This window comes from Stegostoma tigrinum, chromosome 12 (assembly GCF_030684315.1).
Source record: "Stegostoma tigrinum isolate sSteTig4 chromosome 12, sSteTig4.hap1, whole genome shotgun sequence".
Taxonomy (NCBI): domain Eukaryota; kingdom Metazoa; phylum Chordata; class Chondrichthyes; order Orectolobiformes; family Stegostomatidae; genus Stegostoma; species Stegostoma tigrinum.
This window is the reverse complement of record NC_081365.1, coordinates 17473755-17489896: the sequence shown is the minus strand read 5'-3', so window position 1 is coordinate 17489896 and position 16142 is coordinate 17473755. Positions and strand designations below refer to the sequence as shown.

General features: G+C 39.6%; 1 protein-coding gene and 1 long non-coding RNA gene across 3 annotated transcripts in view; one reads left to right on the top strand and one right to left on the bottom strand.

The window, feature by feature from the left end:
• Nucleotides 1-2303: 2303 nt before the first annotated feature.
• On the bottom strand, nt 2304-10791 carry LOC125457174 (uncharacterized). Its single transcript, XR_007248575.2, has 3 exons — nt 10692-10791; nt 10276-10522; nt 2304-7296 (listed from the first exon to the last, which is right to left on the bottom strand). It is a non-coding gene; the product is annotated as an uncharacterized LOC125457174 (long non-coding RNA).
• A 20-nt stretch (nt 10792-10811) lies between these two features.
• Nucleotides 10812-16142, top strand: part of vps26c (VPS26 endosomal protein sorting factor C) — a 62580-nt gene continuing 57249 nt past the window's right edge. For both annotated transcript variants that reach the window (XM_059650153.1, XM_059650151.1), the window contains exon 1: nt 10812-10957. In XM_059650153.1, coding sequence (XP_059506136.1) covers nt 10901-10957 — 57 coding nt within the window. In that variant the 5' untranslated portion in view covers nt 10812-10900. The remainder of the gene's footprint in view (nt 10958-16142) is intronic.

Here is a 16142-nt window from a genome sequence, read left to right as displayed (position 1 = left end):
CTATGCGAGTATTGATTAGCTGGTCTTTTGTTTTTGTTATAGTTTATGGAATCTTGCCATCCACAAAATAGTTGCTGCACTTACTAAAATAATATCAGACACTGCACATACTTACTTATGCACTTAAGAATTGTAGGAAAAAGACATATTTTGTCAAAGCTTCTCACCCTGACCTAATGAGGACAATTAATAAGAAATAAAACGCACACATGCTGTACCTTTTTCCACTCGCAAAGTAGCCATTCACAAGTTCATTTCTCAGGGCAATACCCTGACCAATCAGCATTAACATGGCTTTTATAAAAGCCTATTAGTTGACTGTCAATCATCATTAACTGGTGTATTCTCCATGGCAACACCATTACCAATCACAGTACACTTGTCAACCAATCAGCCCTCTCTTCTCACCCTGTATAAAAGTTGATTTTCCCCTAATATTGGTTTTCCTATGAATTGTCTTAATGATTGCAAAGTTAAAGCCTTCAAAGAAATGTGTCTTTTCAGCTATAGGTAAGTTTTATACCACCAAACAACTATTTACTTAGATTTAATTCCTCCACTCCCTTGTGGGACAATAGGCAACTAGGCTTTGCCACCATCTCTATCCATTGCAATCTCTTTTCCTTCAGTCCAGGTGGTTCTTGAAAGCCTTCCATAATTTGCCAGGTCTTCTTTGACCACCTCCATTTTGTTTTCCCATCTGGTATTTTCCATCCAATTTCCACTCTGGCAGTGTTTGCAGGATATTGTGACAAAGATGACTGAGACTGTCAGGACATGTATTTCACCTCCCGGATAGAAATGCATGTGGAGAAGTAATTAATTAAAATGTCTCAGAGAAACAAGATGACAGTTATACTAATATTTCTGTGAATCTCCTTTACATTCTATATACCTGTCATGTCTCAAAGATACATTCAAAACCAAGTCTATACTTGTGTATTTTGCCTTTCTACAGGTGAAAGTTAATGCAGGCAATTTTGCTAAAACAGTGATGATCCTCTTTGTTTCCTCAATTCCATGTAATTGTGTAGTGGTGTTACTTACATTTCTTAATCCAAAACATCCCCACCAATGCAAGATATGCTCATTAAAAAAATGCAGGCTTTTTTTCCCAAAGGATCTTAATTCCTCCCAATAATTTCATATTGCTAACTTGTCTGTAAGGGTAGTAAAGTCCTGTTTTCTTTGCCTTATTCTGGTTGTCTTCACTTTTTTCAAAGACAAAGGACAAGGAAAATTAATTCTAAGAATCAGGCTTGGCTTCTGATATTTTTGAAGTCTTGCAAAAAATAAATTCCAAGAAATCTGAATCTATGAAATAGTTTTGTTCATAAGGCCAGATGGGAGCTGAACCATACCATTCAGTTATCACTGACTGTTACAAATGACAGTAACTCTGCAAAGAACGATGTTTTTGCCCAAAAGCTGCTTTATTTGATTGTTAGGTTCCTTGTAAACAAAATGATCTCTGGCTGTGTTTTGATGTACGATGATTACTTTGGCTAGTTGTCCAGGATAGGAAACACTTATGCTAGGAACTGGTAAACTGTGTGGCCTACTGGTTGACCTATGTTGGGAGGACAGATTATATATGCAAGGGAGTGTCAGCTATGTGCGTGAATGGCATGGCTTTGTGACCACTGTGCTATGGCCTTGCCAAAACATGTCCAGGTAAACAGTTGTCTCAAACATGGTGTGGGTGCCAGAAATGCTGGACCTTCGGTAGACATTTGCTGAGTGACAAGTTGTTCTGCAAATGACATGTAGTAGAATGGGGTTGAAATCAGACGTGATGGATGCAGTTGGGGCAGGGTGCATAGTTAATGAGGACAGTCTCATAAGATATGACAATGAAACCTCACTAAGCTTCATGATAGAAATCCCTCCAAAAGAATGATGCAATGTGGACTTTCACAAAAAAATTGTAACATTCAGCCAAAGAACAATGCTAAATTGTGTGGAGTGGGGATAGGAGACCAAAGGCAAGTCAAGGTTTTGGAAATAATTGTATCAGAGACAATGGGAACTGCAGATGCTGGAGAATCCAAGATAATAAAATGTGAGGCTGGATGAACACAGCAGGCCAAGCAGGATCTCAGGAGCACAAAAGCTGACGTTTCGGGCCTAGACCCTTCATCAGCCCGAAACGTCAGCTTTTGTGCTCCTGAGATGCTGCTTGGCCTGCTGTGTTCATCCAGCCTCACATTTTATTATCAAGATTTTGGAAGACTGGAATAAATTAAAAGAATGTATTAATTGACTTACAACATAGACACATAATTGCTAAATGAATTTCCGTGTAGGTAACTAGTTGATGTATTTTGGTAATAAGGAGGTTACAAGTTACATAGAAAATAAGACACTAAATGGTCTCAAGGAACCAAAAGAAACATGATAGTACAAATACACATATCATTAAAGGTAGCAATACAGGTGAACAAAATCTCAGCCAAATCAAACGAAACATTAGCATTTTCAATCTATGAGCGATAGAACATTGAAGATAGTTTGCCACAAGGTAAAAAGGAAACACATGGGGGGAAAGAGAAGTAAAAGAGCTCAGGTGTTTTCACTGTAATTAAAAAAGACCACATGAAGTTGTAGTGTCTACAGAAAGTACTGGGAACAGATGTGGGAAAACAGGATAAGCCAGTAAAGGAAAGCACACAGTAGAAAGGACAAAGCATGTTAAAGAGCTGCAAACATCCACGTCCAGATATCTTAAAAGAATGTACTTGTGAGGGTAAAATTTAACTCATATGTCAGCAGAAGATAAAGAAATTTGGATTTTAAGAGAGACAGGAACAAGTCAATCTGTGGCGAGAGATGATGAGGTATATAATTAAGGAGAAAAAGTATAGAATTGGAATATGTGGAATTCATGGTGAGAAGAGCAGTGTTCCATTATATAAAGTGAGATCTGACAATCTGATGAAAAGTTGTGAATTGGTGGTAATACAGAAATTCTTAGATCTGGAAATACATTTTATTCTTGGTAGTGATTTTGTTGAATCACAGAAGGGAGTAACACCTCCTACAGTTGAAAAGCCAGTCGAAAAATCAGGCAATTGAGGCATTAGAGGAAATAGATCCTGGGATCTTTCCTGCTGTGTGGGAAGAAGGTCACAAAGTCACAGGTTGAAGCTGGAGAAATCAAGAAATAAATATAGAAGGAAGTTGAATTATCAGAAACTATATATGGTTAAATGTTTGAGCAAAAAAATACAGGTAAAGGACAAAATAAATATTTTCAGTTCAGAGAAATTAGCTGAATTACAACAGAAAGATGAAAAACTAAAGCAGTGTATCCCAAAATGTTACTATCTTAAAAATGAAGTCTTGATGAGGAAATGGAGACCATCACATTCAGGCAGGTAAGAAACAGGCAGAGGATCATCAATTTGTCTTAACGGTGGGTTACTGCACAAAAGGTAGTGCAGGTAGCACCAGGAGGAGATCATGTGGGATTAAGTGAAATGCAAGGCAAAATGTAAAAAAATACATTTTTATTAGCCTGGATTGCATTAGGATATGGTTGATTTCTTCCAGACATGTCAGGTAATTGGATAACTTCAGGCATTGATAAAGCCAAAACCCCCAATTCCCATTCCAGCTTTTGAGGAACCTTTTACAGGAGTCTTAATTGATTTTGAAAGACCCCTATTTACAACAAATAAATCACTATTTGTTGACCATAATGGATGTATCTACCAGATTGCCAGAGACTATTCCATTACGTAGTATCACAGCTAAAAAGATTGTAAAAGAGAACTCAATTTTTTTTAGTATATATGGACTACCCACAAAAATACAATGGGATTCAGAGTCAAATTTTACATCAAAAATTATTCAAAGAAATTATGGATAATTTAGGATTAAAACAATTCAAATCCACTGTGTACCATCCAGAATTGCTGGGACCATTAGTATTGCGGCATCAGACTTCAAAGATGGTGTTGAGGACTTATAGTCAAGGCTATCCAGAGGATTAGGACGAAGGAATTCCATTGTACTTATTGCATTTAGGAATGTAGCTAATGAATGAACTAAATTCAGTCCATTTGAATTGTTTTTTTGGCATGAGTTGAGAGGACTGCTATAATTAATTAAGGAAAAATTGAGAGTCAGAGTTTAGAGACACATATTTGGAAAATGTGTCAAATTTTAGGGAAAGATTAAACAGAGCAGATGAGTTGGCTAGACAGCATTTGAAAGAAGCACATTATGTGATGAAACTGGAAGCAGACAAGAAATCAAAGTGGAAGAAAGCTGGCCTTCATAGCAAGAGGAATTGAGTATAGGAGCAGAGGTCCTTCTGCAACTGTACAGGGCCCTGGCGAGACTGCACCTGGAGTATTGTCTGCAGTTTTGGTCTCCAAATTTGAGGAAGGACATTCTTGCTATTAAGGGAGTGCAGCGTAGGTTCATGAGGTCAATTCCCAGAATGGTGGGACTATCATATGTTGAAAGATTGGAGCGACTGGGCTTGTATACACTTGAGTTTAGGAGGATGAGAGGGGATCTGATTGAGACGTATAAGGTTATTAAGGGATTGGACACTCTGGAGGCAGGAAGCATGTTTCCGCTGATGGGTGAGTACAGAACCAGAGGACACAGTTTAAAAATAAGGTGTAGGCCATTTAGAACAGAGTTGAGGAAAAACTTCTTCACCCAGAGAGTGGTGGATATATGGAATGCTCTGTCCAAAAGGCAGTGGAGGCCAACTCTCTGGATACTTTCAAGAAAGAGATGGATAGAGCTCTTAAAAATAGTGGAATCAAGAGTTATGGGGATAAGGCAGGAACAGGATACTGATTGTGGATGATCAGCCATGATCCATAATGAATGGTGGTGCTGACTCGAAGGGCTGAATGGCCTACTCCAGCACCTATTGTCTATTGGAGATAGTGTTAGTGATAGGTAAACCTTTAAAGGCAAGATTTAGTGGGTCTTATCAAATTGAAAGTAAATTGAGTGAGGTGAATTATTTGATAAGAATGCCAGGGAATTATGTCATGTAACTATGTTCAAAGGATATTTTGATTGGGAAGGAAAGCAAAAGGTGAATGTATTACTAGTTACAACAAGGTGAAGAATCAAGTTCAGATGATTCTGAATTGCACATTCCTTAAATTAAATCAGACAATGAAAAAGCTTTTAAAAATTGAGAACTTATTGGGTTACCTTCCAGAAGAAAATCGAAATGATCTAAAACAGTTATTACAACCACATGGGGAGATATGTGGGAATAAGCTGGGAAGTACTAATTGGAGTATGCATGATGCAGATATAGAAAATGCTGTTCAAATTAAGCAACACTCTTTTAGACCTAACCCACTAAAGTTAGCACAGCTTCAAAAAGAGATTGAACACATGCTCAAAGACAATATTATTGAAGTGTGTTGCAGTGAATGGAGTTCACCCTAAGTAATGATGCCAAAACCAGATGGTACCAAACGATTACACAAAGACTATCGCTAAGACAATGCAATTAAAATATCTCTAATTCATATCCTATTCCATGTCTGGAAGACTGTATTGGGAAGGTATTGACATGCCACTTATATATCAAAGTTGGACTTACTCAGAGGATACAGGCAGGTACTTTTATCTGAAAGAGCAAAAGAAGTTTTGGTGTTTGTGACGTTAAATGGGCTTTACCAGCTTAAAGTCATGCCATCTGGTATAAAAACACAACAGCCACATTTCAAAGAATATCCAATAAAGTCATTTCAGGATTACCCAATTGTGTGGTGTACATTGGCAACCTGGTGATTTAGTCACACATGGAAAGAACATCGATCACGACTGTTTGATCAACATTGGAGGTGGGCTTGGTGGTAAACCTGGCTAAGAGTGAGTTTTCAAAAGCCCAGGCCACATTCTGGTCTGATGGGATGTGAAAACAAAGGGTTATTGGTGAATTTCCATTACCACTGACTAAGAAGGCAGAACTACGATTGTTGGGACCAAGTGTTTTTTATTGGAAGGTCATACTGAATTTTAGCAGTGTAGTTACTCACTGATTTGTTGAAGGAGTGCAGAAAATTTCAGTGGACAGAGGAATGTCAGAAGGAATTTGACAACTTGAAAGCTGTGCTAACTGCTGCTCTGTGTTAACCACACATAATTATGCAAAGCCATTTAAAATGGCTATCGATGCAAGTGATGTAAGTGTCAGTACTGTACTCCTGCAAGAACAGGACAAGTAGAAAGACTTACTGGGTATTTCGCACTGAGTTCTTTTGTATCTACATAAGCAGAGTGGGTGGGGCCTTTGTTTTGCATCTCTGAGAGGGGGCACATCTAGCAGTGCCAGGCTTCCTCAGTACTGCACGAGAGTACCAGCTTTAAGTTTTATGCTCAAACTGTGGAGTGAGACTTGAACTGATAACCTGAGTGTGCTGCCAATAAGACCTTGCATGGGTCTGCAGTAGGCACCAATGAAGCTGCCTATTTTTTCATAGAATGTCTACAAAAAGGTTACCACAAACAAAGTCTATGCACTTTAGCCGCACTCGTCAGCTGTCTCACATCCTCAGGCAGCAGTCATAAAGGTGGCACATATCTGAATATCCTTACTTTCAGCTAAGTATTCAAGAGTTCTGGTTTATAGGATTCAGAAGCCAAGCATGGTGGGACACTGCCTCTGTTCTCGACTGCTCAACACTGAGGAAGAAAGAAAATCAGTCTTCCATGTAAAGATTGTTGACCAGTTGCTTCTGCTGGGAACACCTGTACAGGAATATTGGATGGTTACCAGACTGTCTTCAGCAGTTTCCGCAGGGACTCAAAAGTACGGAGGAAAAATAAAATTTCCCAACTGATGAAGAACAAATGTACAAAGTAATTCAACAAAGATTACTAAAAGCAATGACTTCAGAACGTTTGTTAAATATACCTGTACAGCATATAAATAATAACCTTAAAGATGACCCACAAATAATCTTATAGTTATTAGTAAAACATATCAAATGATCAACATTAGTTCTGGCTTTACATCTGATAATGTAAGATTAATGGAAGGAGAATTAATTTAGATGTACTAGTCAAATGATAGGTGGGGTTCTGAATTTGTTGCATTGTCCTTTCCTTCCCTGTTAAGTCCCTTGTTGGAGTTTCATTGTCTCTAATGAACTTTGTCGATTTCTTTCTCAATCCATCATATTCGTATTGTTTTCATTTGACCCTGTGTTTCCTCAGTTCTGTGGCTTTGAATATGTGTGGATTCTTCATTCATCCAACCCCATCTCAATCTCATTCAGGATGGACTTTTTCTTATTTTCATGTTTCCTTTAAAGAAAAATCAGTTAGGATGATTCTTATTTATCATAGCTAAATTCTGGCTATAAAACACATGTAAAAATATGTCTGTTGTCTTCTGCCGAAATTCTGAAAGCCAAACCCCAAGTTAAATGTGAGCACATCCTATTCTGAACACACATGCAAAACTACACTAATGCTATTTTTCTGAAAGCCCAATTCACTATTCCTTTGTTCTCTCAAACAAACAAACTTACGATGGTTGTTAAAGTTTAAGAGTAAAGTCACTTCATGGCTGCAACACCGATGGAACAATCAGGGAATATCCAAGGTCAATGTTACTCTTATGGTTAACTTGTATAACAAACTATTAAGACAGGTGCTGTAATTATTAATGGGGGGGGGGCAAGCATCACAGAATTTACAGAATGTTGGATATCTAAACATTTATTAGTTTGATATGAACTTTTGGTCTCTTTCATCTTTTCTTCTGCGACTTCTTGCTCTTTTTGTCCTTGCATCTGTGGCAGCTCAGGCACCAGAGCAACCATTTCTGGTCATAAGTTTTGGAAATTCTCCAGCTTTCTTCTAACTAATCAGTGGTTCATAAACTGCAAAGTAACAGTAACAAAGTAAGAATTGTTAAGCAATGACAATCTTCAAAAAGAGAATCCAATTATCATCCTCTGACATTCAACGACTGTGCCATAATCAAATTTCCCATTATCAGTATCCTTGGGGTTACGATTGACCGCAAGACTGAACTGAACCAGCTCCTCAGAGTGTGGTTACAACAGCAAGTCAGAGGTTGGGAGTTCTTCAGTGAGTAACTTTCTTCATGACTCCACAACGTTTTCCACCACCTACAAATCAGAATTATGGTGAAGTATTCTCCACTCGCCTAGATGAGTGCAGTTTCAACACCATCCCGGAAAGAGCAGTCTTCTTGATTAGCACTACATCTATGCCTTTGATAACGGTGTGCATCGTCCAGATGATGCATTGCAACAACTCATCAAGGCTCCTTAGACGCCTTTCAAATCTGCGACGTGTACCAATTAAAAGTACAAACGCAGCAGATACATGGGAACACCACCCCTACCAAGTTTCCTTCTTTCCAAGCCACTCCCCATTCTAACTTGAAAGCTTATTACAATTCCTTCTGTCACACACTGTCAAAATCTTGGACCTCACTCCCCAAGAATACTGTAGGTGCACCAACTCCAATCGGGCAGCAGTAGTTCAAAAAGGCAGCTCATGAACATCTTCTCAAGGGTGATAAACGCTGGCCCAGCCAGTGGTGCAGACATTCCCTAAATGCCGAAACAATGGCAGTTTTTCAATGTGGTTCATCTTTAACTGCCCTCTGAAATGCACGAGCAAGGCACACTGTTGAGGGGCAATTTGTGTGAGCAATGAATAATTATCAATGATACTCATTTCAAGATTTTTAAAAATGAAGTGCTGAAGACAGTTTGTGTGGAGCACAAGCATCAACAGCGATCAACTAAACCCACTTATCAGACTTATGAAGTCATCTCTCATATTAGAGTTTATCTTTGTCTGCATCTGTAACAATACATTCTGTTCTTTTACCTAACATACGTATACAATGTGTGATTTGTCTGGTTAACATGCAAAACATTGTCACATGACAATTTGATTTTGCCTTAACAACACTACCCACAAAACTACTGACCTTTGTGACACGGATTCTAACTTTTTAAGCTGTTAATTTGATTCTGGCAGGATCCACCAGCAGTAACATCACCCAGCAAACTAACTATGACTGACACTGAAAAACAAACAGCAAGCCAGGAAACACAGTTCAGATTATCTGCCACTTTCTAAATATGTTACCAAGAACAAAATGTAGACTGATGTCAGCACAAGGGAAATCCAGCGATTGAAATCTCAAATAAACATAATTAAATACTAACTGTAGTAAAATTTATGGAACTTCCATCATAAGGGAACTATTTTACAGAATTATCATTCAATGCATTCATAAATGCCTCAGTTGAACCTGTCTCCGCCACACTTCCAGGTAGTGCATTCCAGACCCGAACAATTTGCTGAGTGAAACGTTTTTTCTCATTTCACCCTGTTTCCAGTTTATGCCCACTTGTTCAGGTCTCATCAGCAAATGACAAGATTCTCTCATATTTATCCAAACAAACCGCTGCATGTTTTTTGCAAGACTTCTATCAAATCGGCTCATCTTCAGAGAAAACAGCCTGAGTTAACTGAATTGTTCATTATGGGTCGTGTCCTCTCAATGAATATTTTCCTCTGCACTCTCCAACGTTTATACTTGGAGGCCAGAGACCGTTTCCTGTTCTGTTAGATCCCTGCTGTAAGGTGTCAAGATGTTTGCCAGCAGTTTCAATATCTTAACAATTTTGTCAATCTTAAACTGGACCCAGATTTGGGAATGAACGAAATGAGTGTAGCATTTCACCCTTCTTGTAAAGGCCCTTCACTTAGCATTATATTGTATGCAGGCAACCTATAGTCCTCATCTCAGTCTCTTGAATTTCCAAGGCAGCTGCAACTACCCTTTTTGCGCTAAACGAGTCTGTAACCGATTAAACATTTTAAACAAGCTGCAGAATATGGTTAATATTGTATCAGAGATAATGGGAACTGCAGATGCTGGAGAATCCAAGATAATAAAGCTATCCAGCCAGAGCTGACAACCATATTCTGCATAATAGATAATAAAGTGTGAAGCTGGATGAACACAGCAGGACAAGCAGCATCTCAGGAGCACAAAAGCTGACGTTTCGGGCTCTGATGAAGGGTGTAGACCCGAAACGTCAGCTTTTGCGGTCCTGAGATGCTGCTTGGCCTGCTGTGTTCATCCAGCTTCACACTTTATTATCTATTATGCAGAATATGGTTGTCAGCTCTGGCTGGATATTTACTGGGAGATGGTATGACACAACCGCGCACCTTCAATTCCGTTACACCCACCCCCACACAAAAAAAACTCTTGCAACTGGTTACCGAACACATCAATCAGCATATGTTCCAATGTGTCCTGGTTGCGACCTGACGGTGCCGGTTCTCAGCGGTAACAATCCAGCTTTTTTTCAGCCTCCCTCCTTTCCATGGAACTCTGCCAACGTATTTCCCCCGTCCCGTATGGCTGCTTATCTAACTCCCCTTCAACGACCAAAACCGGCTCTGGTGAATTTATTTCCACCATACTCTCAGGTGTATTTTCCCGATCGTTAGCGATTTGCTGCGCAATCTGTAAAAAAAAAAGTTTTTTTCTCTCGACTTTGGCCAAAAAACATTCACACGCCAAAACAAACTGGAGTCGGAAAATACATTTCACTGAAAAAAATCAATTTTTTTATGTCGGGTTTTAGTTCAAACACACCACTTGGAAAAGATTGTTGCCCGTGGAAACACCTTACTGAAATGTTTTCTGCAATGGAGTGCTAACAGAGGACATCTCCAACTTCCAACCCTCAGAACGGCGAGTGTCACCAACGGTCAACCACGGTGCACGCTGGGAAGGGCACGTGACGGCAGGAGGACCAGTGGCTTCCAGGGCACGACTGACGGAGTCACGTGACTGCAGGAGTCTTTGGGGTCCCAGTACGTGGCGTTAGCGGTCGCTGCGATGGGCTCTGTGGTGGACATTAAGCTGAAGCGAGCGAACAAAGTTTATCATGAGGGGGTGAGTGAATGAGTGACTGCAGCGTCTGGAGCACAAATGGAAGTTGCCGGGAAAGCTCAGCAGGTTTGACAGCAACTGTGAAGAAGAGAAAGACATATCAGAGTTAACGTTTCGGGCCCGGTGACCCTTCCTCAGAACTGATGGTAGCTAAGAAAAGCATCATTGCTGCTTTCTCTCCAGGTCTGGCTGTACTTGCCGTCTATCCTTGGGTGGGTGAGAGAAGTCCAGTGCATCATCTGTAGAGCTTTCTTTGGAGTTAAATAATGTACAGTACAGCAGAGGCTTTTCGGCCCATCCAGTCTGCAAGGACAATCCTAACTGGGTTCAATCCATTCAGAACCAGTCATACAACTTTCTCCTCTTCCCCACCCAAATCAAACCATACCATACAGTTTTCATATCCTCTCTATAGCGCCGTTCTGACACTGTGTTCCATCCATCCCAGACTGACAATGTGCACTAAGTACCTATTGCTAGATACCTTTTACAGCCCTCGGCACTGACATTCTAAAGAGTAAAAGTATTGCAGATGCTGGCAATCTGAAATCAAGGGAGTAACTTGGCAACTCTGGCAGCATGTGGAGTGTGGAATAGGATTAATGTTTTGAGTTCACTATGATTTGGAGCTAAAACTACTCATGAAAACTAAAAGATCTGCAGAAGAAGTAAGTCAGAAACAAAAACAGAAGTTGTTGGAAAAGTTCATTAGATCTGGCAACATCTGTGAAGAGAAATCAGTTCTGAGGAAGGATTGCCGGATGTGATATGTTTAATTCTATTTCTTTTCACAGGTGCTGCCAGATCTGAGCTTTTCCAGCAACTTCTGCTTTTATTCCTAATACAAGTTATATTGGGCTGTGGAATGTTAACTGTTTCTCCTCATCATGGAAGCAAAAATTTTCCCCGTTCTTTTGATTAACTGTTGAAACTGCAGTGGAAGACATAGAAATGGCTTCCTCTTCTTTCTCTCCATCATCACAGCGGAAGTGTTTACATTTAGCTGAGGCTCAGTGGAGGGGGGGGAAATGATATGCATTTGTAGTCTTTTTCTCTTCTTCCCCCCCCCCCCAAGCTGTCATTGGATCCCTCAAAGCACTTTGTATTTGATTAAGTACTTTTTGAAGTATTTTCTGTATATTGTTAAAAATGTGGCAGCTAATATGCCTACATAGCAAAGTGATAATCATTGGACGTAACAAAGTGTGAAGCTGGATGAACACAGCAGGCCAAGCAGCATCTCAGGAGCATGTTGCTTGGCCTGCTGTGTTCATCCAGCTTCACACTTTATTATCTTGGATTCTCCAGCATCTGCAGTTCCCATTATCTCCGATAATCATTGGACAGTTTGTTTTTTAAATGATGATTTGTAGGAAACGTATTAACCAGTACACCAAGAATAACTCTATATTCTCCTTCAGAATGTAGGAAATAGGACTGAGAATAGGCCATTCAGTCTATTGACCCTGCTCCATCAGTCAGCATGGTCATGGCTGGTTCTCTATCTTAATGCCACACTCCCTCTCCCTCCCTCCATACATCAATGTCTTTGGATGTTCTCTATTTTTTTTTGAATATATCCAGTGATGTCACCACCTCGGCCTTTGATGGTAGAAAATTCCACAAGTTTGTCCTCTTTGAGTGAAGATGTTTGTCGTCTTCTCAGTTCGAAATAATTTATCCTTTATCCTGAAACAGAGACCCCTAATTCCAGAACCTGAGTCACCAATCCAACAATTTGCAGGCCATATGGATTGGCCATGCTAAATTGCCTGTAGTGTCCAAGGATCTGTAGTTTAGGTGGGTTATAGGGGGATGGATCTGGTTGGGATACTCCAAGCGTCGGTGTGGACTTGTTGCGCCAAAGGCCTTGTTCCCATACTGTAGGGATTCTATGATGTATGTACCTCTCCCCACCTCCTTTTTCCCAACCAAAGGAACATCATCCCTGCATCTAGTTATTTTTTCTTTATTCATTCACAGGATGAGGGTGTCGCAGGCTAGGCAGTATTTATTTGCCCGTCCCTAATTTCCCAGAGGGCAGTTGCGATTCATCCATGTTGCTGTGGGTCTGGAGTCACATGTAGGTCAGCCCAGGTGAGGATTGCAGTTTCTTTCCCTGAGGGACATTAGTGAACCAGTTGGCTTTTTCCTGACAATTGGCATGGCCATCATTAGCTTCTTAATTCCAGATATTTATTGAATTCAAATTCCACCATCTGCTGTGGCAGGATTTGAACCTGGATCCCCAGAACATTATCTGATTCTCTGGATTAACAGTCCAGCGATAATACCACTAAGTCATCACTGTTTCTCCCCCCCCCCCCCCCGCCCATTTTTAACTGTCCTCTTATCACTATCCTTTATAACAAGCTCCAGCATTTTACCTACTGATATTTAGCTCATGGTCACATTTGCCCATGTCCAAACTGCCAAGACCGTTCCAATTATTTGTGTCATAAGACTGGTTATGCCCACCCAGCTTGTAGACAAGACCTCAGTTTAACATGTTTTTAGTACTTATACCTGCTATATACAAACTGGTTGTTGCAGTTTCGATATTTTAGCTGCACTTCCTTGATTGTATAGAGTTTGGAACATGCTCTAGTCATAAAGGAACGCTATAAATGTAGATTTTTCTTTATTATAAGGGGCCATGGCCTAATCTATAGACTTGAATATAACTTAAGGTGTTACTTGGGGCCACTGTAGAAGGTGTTGTCTTTCAGACAATAAACTGCCCTTTGAGTGGATTTAAATATTCCTTCTTCAAGCGCAAGCAGAAAAAAAACTTCGTCTTGTGACAAATCTTTATCCTTTAATTAACATCAGTTAAACTGATTACCCAATCACTTTATCTCATGGCTGTTCGTGGGAGCTTGTTTGATCAAGTGGGAGGTGATGGCTTGGCGGTATTGTGCTGAACAATTAATCCATAGACCCAGGCCGTTTTCTTGGGACCTATGTTTGAATCTCATAATGGCAGGTGTGGTATTTGAATTTAACTCCTTTTTAGTTTAAAAGAAAGCTGGAATCAATGTGAATGAAGCTATTGTCGATTGTTGGAAAATTCCATCTGGTACTGTTGCCATTTGAGGGAAGAAAACTGCCATCTTTACCTGGTCTGACTTATGAGAGACTTCAGACCCACAGAAATGTGGTTGACTCTTAACTGCCCTCTGGGGAATTGGGGGATGCCTAGCTATCAATGCCCATATTCCATAACAAACAAAAAAGTTAGTATGGCATTCCAACATTACAATGGTGAGTACCCCTAAAAAATAGTTAATTGTATGTTTTTTTTCTTTCAATTTGATACTATGTGGCAAAGATTAATGGTAATTCAGAAGATTGGGAAAGTTTTTTGAAGGTAAACAAAAGTTGACAAAAGTCAAAATAAACTGCAGATAAACTAATGAGTGACATTAAAAAGACCTTCTTTAAATAAATCTAAAGGAACACAGGCCACAGGAAATACACCTCCTTAGAGAACAAGGCTAGGAAATCAGTGAAGTGACAGAATAGCAGAGGGGTTGATTAAATACTATGCATCAGTCTTCATGGTAAAAGACATGAATAGCATTCCGAAAATACTAAATAATCAAGGCACTAAAAGGGTGCAGGTGTGGAATTGTTAGAAAAATGATGAGGGCATCTAAACAACTTTTTTTTAATTAAAGCTAATAAAACTAGTTAAAGGCTGATGTATTGGACCCTAGGATTTTAGATGAAGTGGATGCACTGGATCTTCCAGGAGTCTTTAGATTCTGATACAACTAACCTTAATTTGAAGAAAGGAAGGCAAATGGAAAACAGGTAATTATCAGCCAGATAGATTAGCATCTATCATTGCAAAAATGCTGGAGTCTGTAATAGCAGAGCATTTCGAAATACAGGCTAAACTTAAGCAGAGTCAATAGGGCTTCATGAAGAGGAAATTATTTGTACACATTTATTACAGTTCTTTTGAGGAGGTAATGAACAGGAATAGGTAAGGAAAACACATGGATACAGTATATTTGGATTTCCAAAAGGTGTTTGATAAGGTAACACACGAGGCTACTTAATATATTCACAAGGACAGAGGAACTATTAGAAGACTGAGAATTGGAATAAGAGGGCATTTTCAGAATGGCAACCTTTAATGAGTGGAGTGTCATTTGGATCAATGCCATATTATTTATAGTATACATCAATGACTCGGAAGTCAGAAGTGAATAAACTATCACCTGGTTTGCAGATGGTATAAGCATAGGATTGAAGTCAAGTAATAATGATGATACAAGCAGTCACCAGACAGATTAAGTCAGTAGGCAAAAACTTCGCAGATGTGATGTAATTTGGCAAAATGTGAGTTATGCGTTTGAGCAAGAAGAAAAGAAAGGAGCCCAATATTGTTTAAATGGGGAAAAACTGCATAAAGCTGCAGCACAAAAGGATTTGGCAGTCCTTGGGTGTGAATCAGAAGGGGGGAAATATACTGGCATTCAAGTGTAGTGAGTAGTAGGGAAGGAAAATGGACTGTAGGCAATTATTTCAGAGGGAATGGAGTATACAAATTGGGAGGGCATGCTAAAACTATACAAGGCATAAGTCAGACCACAGCTGGAAAAATATGAACAGCTTTAGTTCCCTTTATCTAAAGAAGGATATGGTGGTTTTGGAGGCAACCAGAGATGGCTCACTAGGTTGATGCTTGGTCTAGAGAGTTTTATTTATGAGGAGATGTTGAGTAGGCTGAGAAGAATGAGAGGTGACCTCAGTGAAACATACTAGATTCTCAGGGTAGATGTAGAGAGATTCTTTCCCTTTTTGTGAAAGATCTAGGACCAGAGGTCATAATCTACGAGTAGAGGGTTTCCCATTTAAGATACAGATGAGGAGGAATTTCTTTGAGTAGAACGAATGTGTGGAATTCTTTTCTGTAGAGGGCAGTGGAAGCTTGGTCATTAAGTATATTCAGTACTGAGATCGACATTTCTAATCATTTTGAGAATTGAGGGTTATGAGGAAAAGGCAGGAAAGTGGAATTCTAGATTATCATATCAGCTCTTCTGCCATTGAATGATGGAAACAGGCTTAACAGTCGAATGACTTACTTCTGCTCCCATGTCTTACAGTCTTAGTGATTCTGAGGTTATGAGAAGTGCTATAGAAATATTGCTTTATTTTGTGGCTGTATGGTTGA